The sequence below is a fragment of the Symphalangus syndactylus genome, chromosome 5 (genome assembly GCF_028878055.3).
Source record: "Symphalangus syndactylus isolate Jambi chromosome 5, NHGRI_mSymSyn1-v2.1_pri, whole genome shotgun sequence".
In the NCBI taxonomy this organism is placed as follows: Eukaryota; Metazoa; Chordata; class Mammalia; order Primates; family Hylobatidae; genus Symphalangus; species Symphalangus syndactylus.
This window is the reverse complement of record NC_072427.2, coordinates 153,502,391-153,517,353: the sequence shown is the minus strand read 5'-3', so window position 1 is coordinate 153,517,353 and position 14,963 is coordinate 153,502,391. Positions and strand designations below refer to the sequence as shown.

The following is a 14,963-nucleotide window of genomic DNA, read 5'->3' as shown; positions in this document are numbered from 1 at the left end:
CCTCAACCTCCTGCCCAGTCTCAAGCAGTCCTGTTACCTCAGCCACCTGAATAACTAGGACTATTGGCATGCACCACCTTACCCTGCTAATTTTTTAAACTTTTTGTAGAGATGAGTCCCCGTGTTTTGCCTAGGCTGGTCTTGAACTCCTGAGCTCAAGCAGTCCTCCCACCTCGACCTCCCAGAGTGCTGGGATAGCATATACTTAGGCTTTGCAAACTGTTACTTGCTGCCAAAGCAATTCACCTCTGCTGTTGTAGTGGGAAAGCAGCCACAGGCAATATGTGAATGAATGACTGTGGCTATGAACTAATAAACTTTAGACACTGAAATCTCATGTTCATATAAAAACCATTCTTAGCTGATGGGCTGTACAAAAAAGGCGGTGCTGAATTTGGTTCATGGACTGTAGTGTTGTGTTGCTTATCTGGTTCTTGTTGTGCTTCTTATCATTTTACATGCCTTCCCTAGCCATCCACAATCCTTGGTGAGGCCAAGCACATGTGGTGGCATTAAAATGTCGTCAGGGTGAGGATGTCAGGTAGTTACCAAGAATAACTTGTCTTTACATGTACCGTAATCTTCACAAGGATGGGCATAATTATTCCCATTTTACAGATGACAAAACAGGTTATTGGAAATAATAGTAGTTAATAATTATTAAAGAACTTAACTATGTGGCAGGCACGTAGATTATCACAACCCCATTAATATACTGTTACCAAAACAACTTGTTCCAGGTCTCCTACCTCGAATGTAACAGACCCTGGAATGAAGCCATGTGGTGTGTCTCCAGAGCCCATGCTCTTCACCACTGTATCACTCTGTAGAATTCTGCTCTGTTGCACAGAATTATCAATACAGTGCAAAGATGTCATAGCACATAAGTGATACATATCTGTCTCTAGTGAGGGTAGCCTCTGGGTTAAAAAACAAAAGCCGGAAAAAACTTTTTTCACCACAGTCTCTGAAACTGAATACCCAGTCATTAACATGATGTCACCAGCCAACCGCCTGCATCCTCCTGGCTGTACAGTGTTTAAATGGCCATAGCCACAGGAGCCACATTGTGCCTTGCCTGGTACTAAAGGATGGACTACTGTGTCTGCATCCAGTGTGGTACTGCAAGGTGCTGTGATGCCACAGCATCTGTTGCCAAAGAAATGTTTAGGTAGATGCAATTCTTAGTTAAGATTATAAGAAGCAGAGGATCGCCTAAATTAATTTAATTCCAGGCTAATTTAAAAATTTCATGAGGGAAGTAACTGACATGAGAGCAGATAAGGGCAAGCATCCAGGCAAACAGCTGTGCTTTCCTGGAAGGTACAAGTTGTAATTGCTCCAAGAGATGGCAGAGGTAGGAGTCCTAGTTCAGAGGAGCCTGGCTCTTAGAAGTGTATCTGACCAGTGGCATGAGATCTTGTTGCTTAAATGAACAAGATGGCAGAGACTTTACTCCCTTTGAATGGTCCAACAAAGGCTTTCTATTTCCTGTCAGCAGTAGCATCTCATGCAAGAAGATTACAGTTGCTGAAGCCCACAAGGCAACTGAGTGTGGAGAATTCCTCAAAATTGTATGTTGTGTATATTTGGGCAGACTGGTTAAAGCATGAAGAGAGCTATTGCTACTGTGAAAGTATGTGTCTGTGCTGTCAAAAGTATACTCCCCGAGGCTGAGGCTGCAGTGAGCTGTGATCACACCACTGCACTCCAGCCTAGGCGACAGAGTGAGACCCTGTCTCAAAAAAAAAAAAAAAAGGATGCTCCCTGGTAGGAGAACCAGGGAAAAGCAGCTACAAACAAGAGCAGATTAACATGGTACAGAAAAGGCACGTTCTGCTTCCTCTTGTCCCTTTTCTTTGCTTGATTTCTAGCGTTAGATTTTATCATTTCACTCTTTATTCTGTTTTCCTATTTTCTAAACACCCGTAATATATTAGATTCTCTGATTATATCAAAAACATGGTCTCCATCCTCTGGATTTCCTCACTAAAATTGGACATGGCTTCCGTTGTGCAGTAGCTTTTTTATGAGTACTAAAAGGTGGCACTGGTATGAGAGCCTGGGAGATTAAAAAATAGATATATGGAGATTCTATATAAGCTTAACTTTTTCTTTTTTACTATCAAGTCACTTTACAGCTAAACTAGGAGCCTACCTACTCTTTATTGACTCATGTAGTTACCTGTGCCTCAGTCTAGATGTGTACACCATGTACCCCTTGGAACTTCCTTCTGTGGCCGCTTGGCACTCTGCTATTCCCCCATGAGTATCAAGTCCGTCTGTCAAATGCTAGGGTTTGTTCTTTCTGTCCATTCCATTTCCCACTTCCCAGTGGGGCTGCCCCACTTTGCCACTACCCTTCAGAATTGATCTCCAGTCCCTGCTTAATAATCCTGTGTTTGGAGCAGAGGGAAACAGCACGTGGGTCCTTCTTCCAGAGATGGGTGTTATGTACACCCAAAGGGTCATCTGACTGGAGATCCTTAGGCTGATCATGGTCCAGGTTGTTTAATCTTGAAACATCAGCCACCATTTGTAGTATCTCTGGTATTGACCGTGCTGAGCCTCTTTTGTCGTAGTCAATTGTATATCTTCAAATAATAAAGCTTTGCTTAAGCGTCCACAACTATTAATATTGAAGTGGTGATGACCATCAGAGTTTGTGTTGTGCTACGCAGTTTAACTTTTTGAGAGAGAGAGAATAATTCAGTGACTGCATGGGAGGTTTTATTCTCAGATAAAGGAAGTTGGTAGAGAAAGCCGTCTTTCTCATGTTTGTTTTTCCCAAATCTTTTTTTCCACCCAAAGCCTGGATTACTCCCAAGGTGAAAGGGGTGATGTCTGGAAATCGTTAATCCATGAGATCTGTTCATGGTATATAAAATTTTCAGAAAGAATTTGCCTTTTAAATATGATTTCCTGATTGACTATAGCAAACATAAATCCAGGAAGTACAACTCTGTCAGAGCAGCCAAGATCCTTATTAGCTTCTCAGATGTATGAGATTTTTCAGTGCGTTTGTGGAGTGGAAGTAAAGGTTCTTCCCGTGGGCAGGTCAGAAGGAGAGAGGGGAGGTAGGAGAAGAAAGGAAGAGAATAATAGTACATAGAAACAAACCAAAGCTGCTAGGGTCGGGGGAGGCAGGTATATGCCCATGGCTTTCCTGGAATTAGCTGCTGTCCGCCTGAAAAACCAGCTTTATTTTAGTTTATAGTACTGAGAGGAAGAAGCTAGGGAGGCACCCTTTTAGTGCCTTCTGTCCTGGTACTGTTTTCATTCTTGAAGTGCTCTTTTACAATATACAGAAACATTTCCTCATCCTCTTGGTGATACAAACTTCTTGTGCCACTATTTTCAGAGAAAACTAGCTATACTAAGCTGAAAATATTGGCTGAGGGCCATTTTGCTCAGATCTCTCCTCCCATCTGGACTTCGTGCCCCCATGCATTCTTAAACACCAAATCACAACCATTTCTCACCTGCTACAGTGAGACACAGTTTTCTGGCTGTTTCCGATGTTAGCATTAACAGATCAGATTTCTGCATGTGACTTGCCTTTCTTCAACGGAAAGTTACCCGTTTCTGATACTTACACACAGCTACAGATATATTTATAGTTTCTCTTGGATTTCGGGTGATAGCTAACACTTCTTCCCTGCCACCTGTGCCCTCTTAGGCCACGTTCTTATTAAGCACTCTGATGAGAAGCCACGTCTATCACAGGCTCCAGACATGCAGTGAGACCCTCAGTGGCTATGGCCTATCTGTGAGCACTCGGCGGTAGACTCATATCTGCATAGTCTGTTGTGTTTGGTTTGACACTAGAGTTCAAATAATAAGGTGACTAACTGCAAACTGCCTCTGCCTACTCCTCCAACCCTTCCATGTACAGACAGATGGACACACACGTATACACACACACACACACACACACACACACACACACACACACACACCCTCTTATCCTGACCTTGAAATAGCTACCACTCACAGAAGAGTCTCCTCCAGAGACTGGCCTGTCTTTGGGAGCCTTTGTACAGATAAGCTATCAAATCTCATAGTGACTAGACAATCATACTTGGCTCTCTTTTGTAGTCCTCCTACGGACTGAGAAGGAGCCAGTAAATGTGTTCCTCGTCATGTTAGTTCACATCTTTGTTATGTTGTTTCTTGTTTATTGAGATGCTATCAAGGTCAGGAGGTCCCTTTTGTTTACCCTGGGTAACTTCGCTTGCCATTCCCCTCCATTCCCAATGCCATAGGAGAGAAAGGAGAAAATAAAATGTGATTATGAGGTTAACACACTGTTTTGCCCTGTGGGCAATAAGCCTATTGTTGTTTTTCGGATCCATCTATCTAGCAGACATGTGATGATGCCAAAAGGTGCTGTTGTGCTTGACTGCAGCAGTTACAGCACGTGAGGCACCAGGCCTCAGAGGGTCAGAATAGAGTGTGAGTTATCAATTTCAAAGTTTACATGTTCACACAGGCATGCAGGGAGTTAAAAGCCACCATTTTTCCCTGTGACCAACTGCCTGCCTAGCTTTTCCTTTGAAATCCAGCGTCAGTCCTTGTTGGGCTGGCCTGCTCCAAAAGTATGACTGTCTCTTCTCCCTCTTTTGCCTCCTGTTTCTTCCACATGCCTAGATTTTTGCCCCTAATGTCTCATTCATAAATCTGTAGCCTTGGAACTGTACTGTACAGTAGGGAAGCCATTCTGATATATATATATATATATGCACTTATATTTAACTCTTCCATTTTTCACTAAAACACAATGAGTGATTTGTGTGGGGAGCCAAGCCTCAAGCCAAGAACTGAAGTGAAAGTGTTTTCTCACCTTTGTTAACTCTTAGCAGCAAGAAAGAATTTTGGAACACATTTCTGCTCCTGGAATTTCTGAGTGCAGCAGTAAGTGGCTTTCTGAGTGGCTTTCTTGACTTCTTGATTCTGGTTATCTCATCGACTTTTCAGCAGCCATGCTTTCAGGGTGTATACCGTATGTACCCTTGATTGCTTGGCTTGTAATAATAGCTTCTGTGCCTCCTAGCAGCATTCTCTTCAGTTTTCACCCCAGTTCTATGTGCTGTCCTCATCTGTATATACATGTTAGCCCACCTGGTGGTGAATGACCTGGTTTTAATGTATCTTACAAGTTTCCAAGTACTAAAGCAAGTGTAGAGATGCCTACAGTCTTGACATCCTTTGTAGCACATGAAGAGATAACATAGATATGCTCAGCCAGAGATGTCCTTCCCTTACGGGTAGGCAAGCCCCTGACAGTCTGTTCCCTATGCATATCCCTTAGATTTCTTTCTGTTCCCTATGCACGTCCCTTAGATTTCTTTTGAGTAGCATTTGTTATAATGCATAAGGTAAAAGCGATTTTAACTGAATGAAGATTGAATAGGCAGAATGCAGTTAGTGGCTCTATAGTTGAGATTTCAAGATTTATTTTATTCTGAATGCTGTTCCATATCTCCTTACAGCTTTGAGGACATAATGTTTTCTCGTCATACCTGAGTCCAGAAATAAAGGATGTTTTGTTTTGTTTTGTTTGCTAAAGTGGTAATGCATCCTTAAAGAAAAACTGGCAACAGATTTGTGAGCTGTAAAACTAAGAAGAAATGATCATTTGTTATTTTCAAAAATGATTCTCATGTTTCTTTGCATTTCAAAACCTATAGTCTTTTGTGGTTTTCATAGGCACATTTACACTTTGACAGACCATAAAACCCTTTCAATCTGAAACCTTTGGAGAGAGTTTCTACTTTTAGAACCAGATATTTCTATTAGTAGTGAGATTTCTGATTAACATTTATTCATCTCAGTGACCTAGTGGTGCCTGGACCTGAACTCCTAGTGGCAAATGAATTATATGATTTTGTGAACTCTATTCTTTCACAAAATAGCTGTGTTTAAATAAGAACATAACACATTGCTCCAAACCTTTGTGACGAGGCTTGAAACACTATCCTTCATTTTCCTGACCCTGAAGTACGTTATTGACTAAGAAAATATCTTAGTTATTGAGGGTAAAGACTTTGAGGCAGAATTAATGAATTTTGTTTTCTTGCATCTTTTACTTTTCAGAGTTTAGCTCTCAGCTGGGGCCTCTGGACAAGAATGCCATTCTAAGATGATAATATTTATGGAAAGTTAATCTGTTATTCTGGGATTTTCTTAATGTAGTCTATGTTGAGGACAGCAGTACAATGACAGTCCAATAAGAAATCAAAACTACCACTAACATTTATGCAGTTAATATATGGACAGTTGAGCTTGCCTCTGAAGACTTCAGCAGGTAAAAAGAACAAAAAGATTTTGTAGCCACTTCAGGGCTCTGAGCTAGCCACAGAAGAATCATAGCAGATATAAAAATAATTTGCCAGGAAGACAATAAGTGATCAATAAATGTTAGCTTTTAAAAAATGGCGTCTTTCGGGCTGGGTGCAGTGGCTCACACCTGTAATCCTAGCACTTTGGGAAGCTGAGGCAGGAGGATCACATGAGCCCAGGAGTTAAAGACCAGCCTAGGCAATATTGTGAGACACTTTCTCTACAATAAATTTAAAAAATTAGCCAGGTATGGTGGTGCATGCCTATAGTCCCAGCTACTTTGGGGGCTAAGATAGGAGAATCGCTGAGGCTTCAGTGAGCTGTGATTGCACCACTGCACTCCAGTCTGGGTGACAAAGCGAGACCTTGTCTCAATTAAAAAAAAAAATTATTATAAAAAATGACATCTTTCAAAGGACAAAATATTAGTACCCCTTGAGAAAATACCTTAAGCCCCAAATAATATTCAGTACCTATTCATCTAGTCTTTATGAGGAGGCTGTGTTGTACCTCTCAAAATAGTTCTTAGAGTAACTATCTGGCACAGAAACAGTAGAGTGGGAAGAGAAAAGCCTATTGGACAGACGTTTCACTCTGCACATTTCATCCAGGTATTGAAGTCACATGGCCCAAGAAAGTGTGTTTAGATCTCATAGATGAATGAGTTGCAGAAATGGAATGCTGTAGAATCTTCTGTTACTATTAGTATTGAATGATATAGGAACACCTTACCTGTCTTCCTAAAGCCCATTAGTTATCTAACCTCACTTAAGTGGAAACTAGGTTAAAATAAACACCTTTGGAAGATTACTGGTCTTGTCACTATGCCATGAAATGCTGGCCTCTGAAACCTGTTTGAGAATCGAATACATAAACAAATACATTCTTATAAGAAGAAACAAAGCTCTTAGTACTTAACCAAAAATGTCTCATCCCTTTTTATAATTTAAATTTCCTCACCAATTTTGTAAATGTAGCATTGGGGCCATAATGACGTTTTGGCATCATATTTGGTACAAGCAAATATCATGACGAGTTCATTTTTTAACTTCTTTTTTCCTAGTGCAGAAAAGTATATTTAACTATAGTTTATTATAGCTGTACAACCAATTTGGCCTGACCACATATCTGATGATTTTTAGTAGGACCCCTTGCCAATGTATTGAGGTTGTATGTGGAAAAAAGTTATAACTTACGGGTCCTGTAAGGCATTCTCTTTCTACTTGGCAAATGTCCCTCTTCCCTCTTGAGATTAGGCAGTGGCAGTTCTACCTTGTGGGAAACAGTTTCTTTTCTAAGTGGACTGCTCAAATTACATAGGGAGAAAAGAGAAGAGATAAGGGCATTTCCCACATGATTGACATGGTTCATGTGTTCCGAGAGGCTTAAGTAGTTTTTTTTACGGATAGATTTGGGGACTATACTAGTTGGGCAGTTTCATATGGTTTCACAAAGTAAGCTCCATAGTTTTGTTTTTAAGACATTTCCCTTTGACAGGGGAAGAAGGAATAGACACTGTAGTCATTGCATGGACTGAGGTTTTTTTTGTTTTGTTTTGGAGTAGAGGTTTGTATTTCTATTGATATATTTGTACATATTTTGTGTATGTGGTATTTTGATGCCTCTATACAATGTAAATGATCAAATCAGAGTAATCCATCACCTCAAACATTTATCTTTTCTTTGTAAAATGAGTTTTTATCCTGGATAAACAATTTAGAATTTCATAAAGTTTTCTTTCTTTATGAAAGAAAGCTCACTGCAAGCTCTGCCTCCTGGGTTCACGCCATTCTCCTGCCGTAGCCTCCCAAGTAGCTGGGACTACAGGCACCTGCCACCACGCCTGGCTAATTTTTTTTTGTATTTTTAGTAGAGATGGGGTTTCACCATGTTAGCCAGGATGGTCTCGATCTCCTGACCTTGTGATCTGCCCTCCTCGGCCTCCCAAAGTGCTGTAATTACAGGTGTGAGCCACTGCGCCTGGCCTTTTTTTTTTTTTTTTTTTTTTTTTTTTTAATAGAGACAGAGTCTTGCTATGTTGCTCAGGCTGGTCTCAAACTCTTGGCCTTAAGCAATCCCCCTGCCTCAGCCTTATTTTTTTTCTTTTTTTGTGATGGAGTCTCACTCTATCACCCAGGCTGGAGTGCAGTGGTGTGATCTCAGCTCACTGCAACCTCCGCCTCCCAGGTTCAAGCAATTCTTATGCCTCAGCCTGTTGAGTAGCTGAGACTACAGGTGCGTGCCACCACACCCAGCTACTTTTCATATTTTTAGTAGAGACAAGGTTTCACCATGTTGGCCAGACTGCTCTCGAACTCCTGACCCCAAGTGATCCACCCACCTTGGCCTCCCAGAGTGCTGGAATTACAGGCATGAGCCACCACACCTGACCTCAGCCTTATTTTTTAAGTTTCCGATTGGACTCTGAAATTTTTCAGAGTACCAAATGCCATCATGTTTATTTAATCAATTAGCCATCAGCATAAAATGCATTTAAATCAGTTTGAAATTTTTTTTTTTTTGAGACAGATCTTGCTGCAATGCCCAGCCTGGAGTGCAATGGTGCGATCTCGGCTCACTGCAACCTCCCCTTTTCAGGTTCAAGGAATTCTCCTGCCCCAGCCTCCCAAGTAGCTGGGATTACAGGCATACGCCACCATGCCTGGCTGATTTTTGTATTTTTTTAGTAGAGTTGGGGTTTCACCATATTGGCCAGGCTGGTCTCGAACTCCTGACCTCAAGTGATCTACCCGCCTCAGCCTCCCAAAGTGCTGGGATTACGGGCGTGAGCCACCGTGCCCGGCTGAAATTTATTTTTTATTAACTATAAGGACCTAAAAAGTCAGCATCTGCAGTCATAGTAGTAGTAGGAGTGAGCTAATAATATCTTTTTAAATTCCGTTTTACTGTAAGGAATTTGACCTTCTCAGTATGATCATTTATCACATTGTCCCCCTTCTTCGTGGTCATACTTTTTTCTGCCAGTTTGTCAGTCAAAAGTAATTACCTAAGATAATCAGCTCTTTCAGCCTTTGCAGCCCAGATGTGGCATTTGTGATGGCAGCTCTATACCCACAAACATGCGCACGTGCACTAAGAGAATGGGAATAAATTGCACAAATCCAGTGAAAATCCCTAAAGTGATTTTTTAAAATCAATGTATTCGTGAAAGAAGATAGAGAAAACCAAGCTTTTAAAAAATGAGGAATGAAATAGGGATATGTTACTTGGCATCATGGGAGTGTAGTAATAGAACCATGATTAGACAGTTTTGTCATTGGCGCACAAAGTGTATTTGCATTTAAAGTAATTTTACCTTTAAAGACTGCACTTGGAATCCTTTTTAAATTTTCCACAATGAGTAAACTTTTTGTTGTTGTTGTTGTTGTGTTGTTGTTGTTTTGAGACAGAGTCTCACTCTGTCACCCAGGCTGGAGTGCAGTGGTGCGATCTCTGCTCACTGCAGCCTCCGCTTCCCGGGTTCAAGCGATTCTCCGGCCTCAGCCTCCCAAGTAGCTGGGATTACAGGCGCACGCCACCACGCCCAGCTAGTTTTTGTATTTTTAGTAGAGGCAAGGTTTCACCATGTCGGCCAAGCTGCTCTCGAAATCCTGACCTCAAGTCACCTGCCCACCTTGGCCTCCCAAAGTGCTGGGTTTACAGGCGTGATCCACCATGCCCGACCACAAGTATACATGCATGCCCAGAAATAAAATGCAATATTTTTGAAAAGCTGATATTGTTTGCAAAAGACTGTCCAACTCCCCCACTCTAAATTCTCTACTTGGTTGAAACACTGTCTTCCTTCTGTGACTGGCTGTGTTGACATGCCTGTCATAGGTAGGAAATTCCAGCACAGAACTGGTACCGTAAACCTGCTGATTAGGAGTCTCTTACAGAGCCCAGGAGCCTTCCACAGCAGCACTTTGGTGTTTATCGTTTATCCTTAGAGAGAGAGAGAATTTTAAAAACAAAAGTAATGCTAAATTGATTAATCTTCTCTGGTTTGTCTAGCCAGGCTCCAGCTTCTGTGTTATATACTGTATAGGCCTAAACTGAACTCTGATCTTTTTAGTAAGCTAAAGATTGTTTTAGCCACTAAGCCCTGGCTCTTTATTCTCTTTTAATTATTTCCTGGAAATAGTATTAGAAACAAAGGAAATGTGCTGTATTTATTATGCAGCCATGAAAAACATAGTTTCAGTCATATATAATGTAGTGAACAGTACTCATCATATAGTGTTAAATAGATAAACAGCGTATCAAGCAAAATGTGAGGTATGATACTGTTAGAAGCTGATTTATATAAATTTATTAAAAGACTTGGCAGGAAAATTACCAAAATGTTACAAATGATTACTAATTTTTTTTTTTTTCTGAGAAGGAGTCTCGCTCTGTCGCCCAGGCTGGAGTGCAGTGGCGCAATCTCGGCTCACTGCAAGCTCCGCCTCCCGGGTTCACACCATTCTCCTGCCTCTGCCTCCCGAGTAGCTGGGACTACAGGCGCCCGCCACCATGCCCAGTTAATTTTTTGTATTTTTAGTGGAGACGGGGTTTCACCATGTTAGCCAGGATGGTCTCAGTCTCCTGATGTCATGATCTGCCCTCCTCGGCCTCCCAAAGTGCTGGGATTACAGGCGTGAGCCACCGCGCCCAGCCAAATGATTACTTCTCGACGGAAGTGTATGCAAAAGTCTTACTTCCTTTACACTTTTCTTTTTTCCCCAAATTTTTTGGAGTAAAATATATATTGTTTTCATAATAAAAACATAAAACTTTATTTGCTTAAAAAACTCTTGTTTAAAAAGAAATAAAGGAAGGTGGCAGGAGCAGTCCTCTGAGGGTTCCGAGGAGGAATCAGCGTTCCTGTGGTACAGGCGTTGCTTCTGTCGACTTGAAGATTATTGAGCCCCCAATTCATCAGTTAGCCCAGAGGCGTCCTGTTCATGAAAATTGCCAGGCTGGTGACATGCAACAGGTGCAGACCTGCTGTGTGAGCCCTGGGAACACACTGAGAACTGCCAGCGTTTTGGCAGTGCTTCGCAGTGCTCAGAGCTTCTGTGTGTCAAGCAGGTGCTGCTCTAATGCTTCAGTGTTCTGTGATGTGAGGTCTGGCCCCACTGTCTTCCTCAACACTCCAGGCTTTGACCGACTACCAAATACCTGGCCAGACTATTGTCACGAGAGCTGTCAAATGAAATCCTGGGGCAGGAGTCATCAGTCATTTAATGTGCTTCCAGAAGGAATCAAAGGAGTAGCTGTTCAAGCAGGGGAAAGGAGTGAGAAAAGAAAAAACGTAGAGCAAGTCTGTTACTTAAGAAAAACACAGAACCCATGTTACAGCTAAGAATTTCAGAGTCCTTGGCTGTGAGTCAGGTGTTTGGTGTTATATAGGGATTTATCAGTCACTGTTTCAGAAGAACATCGGATAACCTCTGTGAAATAAATGAGGGGAGCATAAGCCAGGATGAGACAGAATTCGTAATGAGTTCCCTCATCACATCTCTTGGCCAAGAAAAACATGCACTTTCTCCAGAGACAGAATTTTTCTTCCATTCCAGGAGGCGGAGGAAAACTTGAAGTATATGTAGTCCAGGCTTTCAGATGAGCAGTTTCACTAGCAGTTTTTTGTAATCTACTCATAAATAAGTGAAAAGAGAAATTGTGAAGTAACTGGAGTCTTTCTGTATCAGGAATAGCATCTCTGTAAAAACAAGCTAGTCCTGTGCTTAATCCCTGCCTCAATACAGAGCTATCCGTCTGGTGTGGATATATTAAGCCAGCATTCTCTTCCCGTCTCCCAGAAGGGCGGCTGGGTGTGACAGTGTAAATGTGTGACAGTATGTGAAAATGTTTCTGTAATCCTGAAGATTTCAGTAGTGATTAGAAGAGCTTTAGTCTGGTCAGTTTTCTTTACTTAGAAAGCATAAAGAATACTTGAACCTCTCATTTCAGACTGACCTTGACTTTCCTCATTTTATTTTTTATTTTTTTGCCTTAGATCATCCAGCCCCTCTTAGAACTTGACCAAAATAGAAGTAAATTAAAGTTGTACATTGGACACCTGACAGCCCTCTGCCATGACCGAGACCCCCTGATCCTCCGTGGACTCACTCCACCAGCTTCCTATAACTTGGACGATGACCAGGCGGCTTGGGAGAATGAGCTGCAGAAGATGACCCAGGTGCAGGTGAGCCTCTCACTCACACTTTGAAAAGAGCCTGTGAAAATCCAGCTGCTATGTAGGTTGATGCAGTGGGAGCTACCTTGGGGAATTCCATGTTTAGATTCACGATTTAGGGGTGGGGAGGGGTTTCCAGATACCATTTTTAAACTGATTTTTAATTGATTTTTTACTGTTTTATTTTATTTTATTTTATTTTATTTTATTTTTGAGATGGAGTCTCGCTCTGTCACCAGGCTGGAGTGCAGTGGCACGATCTCGGTTCACTGCAACCTCCGCTTCCCAGGTTCAAGCAATTCTCCTGCCTCAGCCTCCCGAGTAGCTGGGATTACAGGCGCATGCCAGCACGCCTGGCTAATTTTTCTATTTTTAGTAGAGACGGGGTTTCACCATGTTGGTCAGGCTGGTCTCGATCTTGTGACCTTGTGATCCACCCACCTCAGCCTTCCCAAAGTGTTGGGATTACAGGCATGAGCTACCATGCCCGGCCTACTGTTTTATTTTTTAAATTCACCAATTAAAAATGTATGTTTCTCATGTACAACATGTAATTTTGAAATGTGTATATGTCGTGGAATGGCTAAATAGAGCTAATTAACACATACATTCCCTCACATACTTTCCATTTTTGTGCGTGTGGTGAAAACACTTTAAAATCTACTCTCAGCAGTACATTGTTATTAAGTATAGTCAGCATGTTGTACACTAGATCCTTTTTTTTTTTTTTTGAGATGGAGTGTTGCTCTGTTGCTCAGGCTGGAGTGCAATGGTACGATCTCAGCTCACTGCAACTTCTGCCTCCTGGGTTCAAGCCATTCTCCTGCCTCAGTCTTCTGGGTAGCTGGGACTACAGGCATGTGCCAACACGCCTGGCTAGTTTTTTGTATTTTTAGTAGAGATGGGGTTTCACCATGCTGGCGAGGCTGGTCTCAAACTCCTGACCTCAAGTGATCCACCCACTTTGGCCTCCCAAGGTGCTGGGATTACAGGCGTGATTCACCGCGCCTGGCCAATTGTACACTAGATCTCTTGAACTTAATCCTCCTGTCTAATTGATATTTTATAACCTTCAGCAACATCTTTCCAGCCCCTGGTAACCACCATTTTCCTCTTAGATTCAAGACTTGGCAATGAATAGTCTTGAACAGATATTTGGAATTACCTTTTGAAGGTAGTATGATTCTTGCCTGAGTGTAACTTACTCAAGTATCCAAAAGGGCTGATTTATAAGAGAGAAGGCTAAGGACGATCTGTTAACATTGCCATAGGTTATTCCATGAAGTGGTAGCCGCTGAAGGAGAGTCTGAGTAGTTTAGGTTAATCCCATGTCTTAGACCATTCAGGTTGCTAAAAAAAAAGTAACACAGACTGGGTGGCTTATAAACAGCAGACATTTATTGCTCTCAGTTCTGGAGGCTGGAAGTCCCAGATCAGGGCCCCAGCATGGCGGGTATCTGGTTCTTCTTGTCCTGTTGTATACTGCTGACCTCATGACCTAACACCTCCCAAAGGCCCACCTCCTAATACCATCACGTTGGGGGTTGGGATTTCACCATATGAATTGAGGGGAGGAGGGTAAACATTCCATCTGTAGTACTCCCTATACTACATTTTCTGTTTACTGTCACCTGTAAAAATCCAGTGATTCTCTTTTCTACATGTTGTGATTTTTAATGCAGTAAAAGACAGGGTAAGGCTAGCCTGGAGACAAAATATCAGGAATAAAAGAAACAGAAGACAGGATGAGAATAGGGATAGAGTACAGACATGGAAAGTGAAGAAAAGAAAAAGTAAATAAACATTGAGACATAAAAAAAGAGAAAAGTACGTCAGTTTTTGAAATATTAACTTAAAGCTCCTTTTGCTCCTAGTTTACTCGTGGAAGTCAGTGATTTCTTACCCCACATAGACTCAATCCTACAAACAGAAGGCTAAAGAAATGCACAGGTGTTGTAAACTTACTAAAACTCTTCATCAGAACTTTGAAGCTATGCACTATTTCTAGCTAAATACTTTCTATTTGTTAAATATTGTTTGTTTACTTGTGTGTGAAGGTAAATTGTATTTAATACAGAACTTCCTGTGGTGTGATATTAAAGATGACAGTGAAAACCCATAAGTCAAGAAATGCAAACTGGTGAGGCTTAGAGCTGTGCTTCCTTTCCCATGACGTGGATATTGCCTAGTAGTACACAGACATATTTCACAGCCTAACTAGTTATCCATCATTTATTTGATGTGTAAGGATAAGGCCTACTTCTCAAATTTAGCATGTTGCCATAGGAATTTTAATTTCTTTCTTTCTTGAAAGAGGAAAAAAATTTAATGAACAGTATTAAATTCAGCAAGGTGCTGTGGCTCACACCTGTAGTCCCAGCTACTCAGGAGGCTGAGGCAGGAGGATTGCTTCAGCCCAGGAGTTCAAGGTTACAGTGAG

General features: G+C 41.6%; 1 protein-coding gene across 10 annotated transcripts in view; it reads left to right on the top strand.

Moving 5' to 3' along the window:
* The window catches only part of ERC1 (ELKS/RAB6-interacting/CAST family member 1), a 490,329-nt gene that overhangs the window by 420,999 nt on the left and 54,367 nt on the right, over positions 1–14,963 (top strand). For 9 of the 10 annotated variants that reach the window (XM_055281162.2, XM_055281160.2, XM_055281164.2 and 6 more), the window contains one exon: positions 12,344–12,532. In XM_055281162.2, coding sequence (XP_055137137.2) covers positions 12,344–12,532 — 189 coding nt within the window. Of the gene's footprint in view, positions 1–12,343; positions 12,533–14,963 lie in introns of those variants that run through there. The other variant, XM_055281165.2, reaches the window with a different exon arrangement.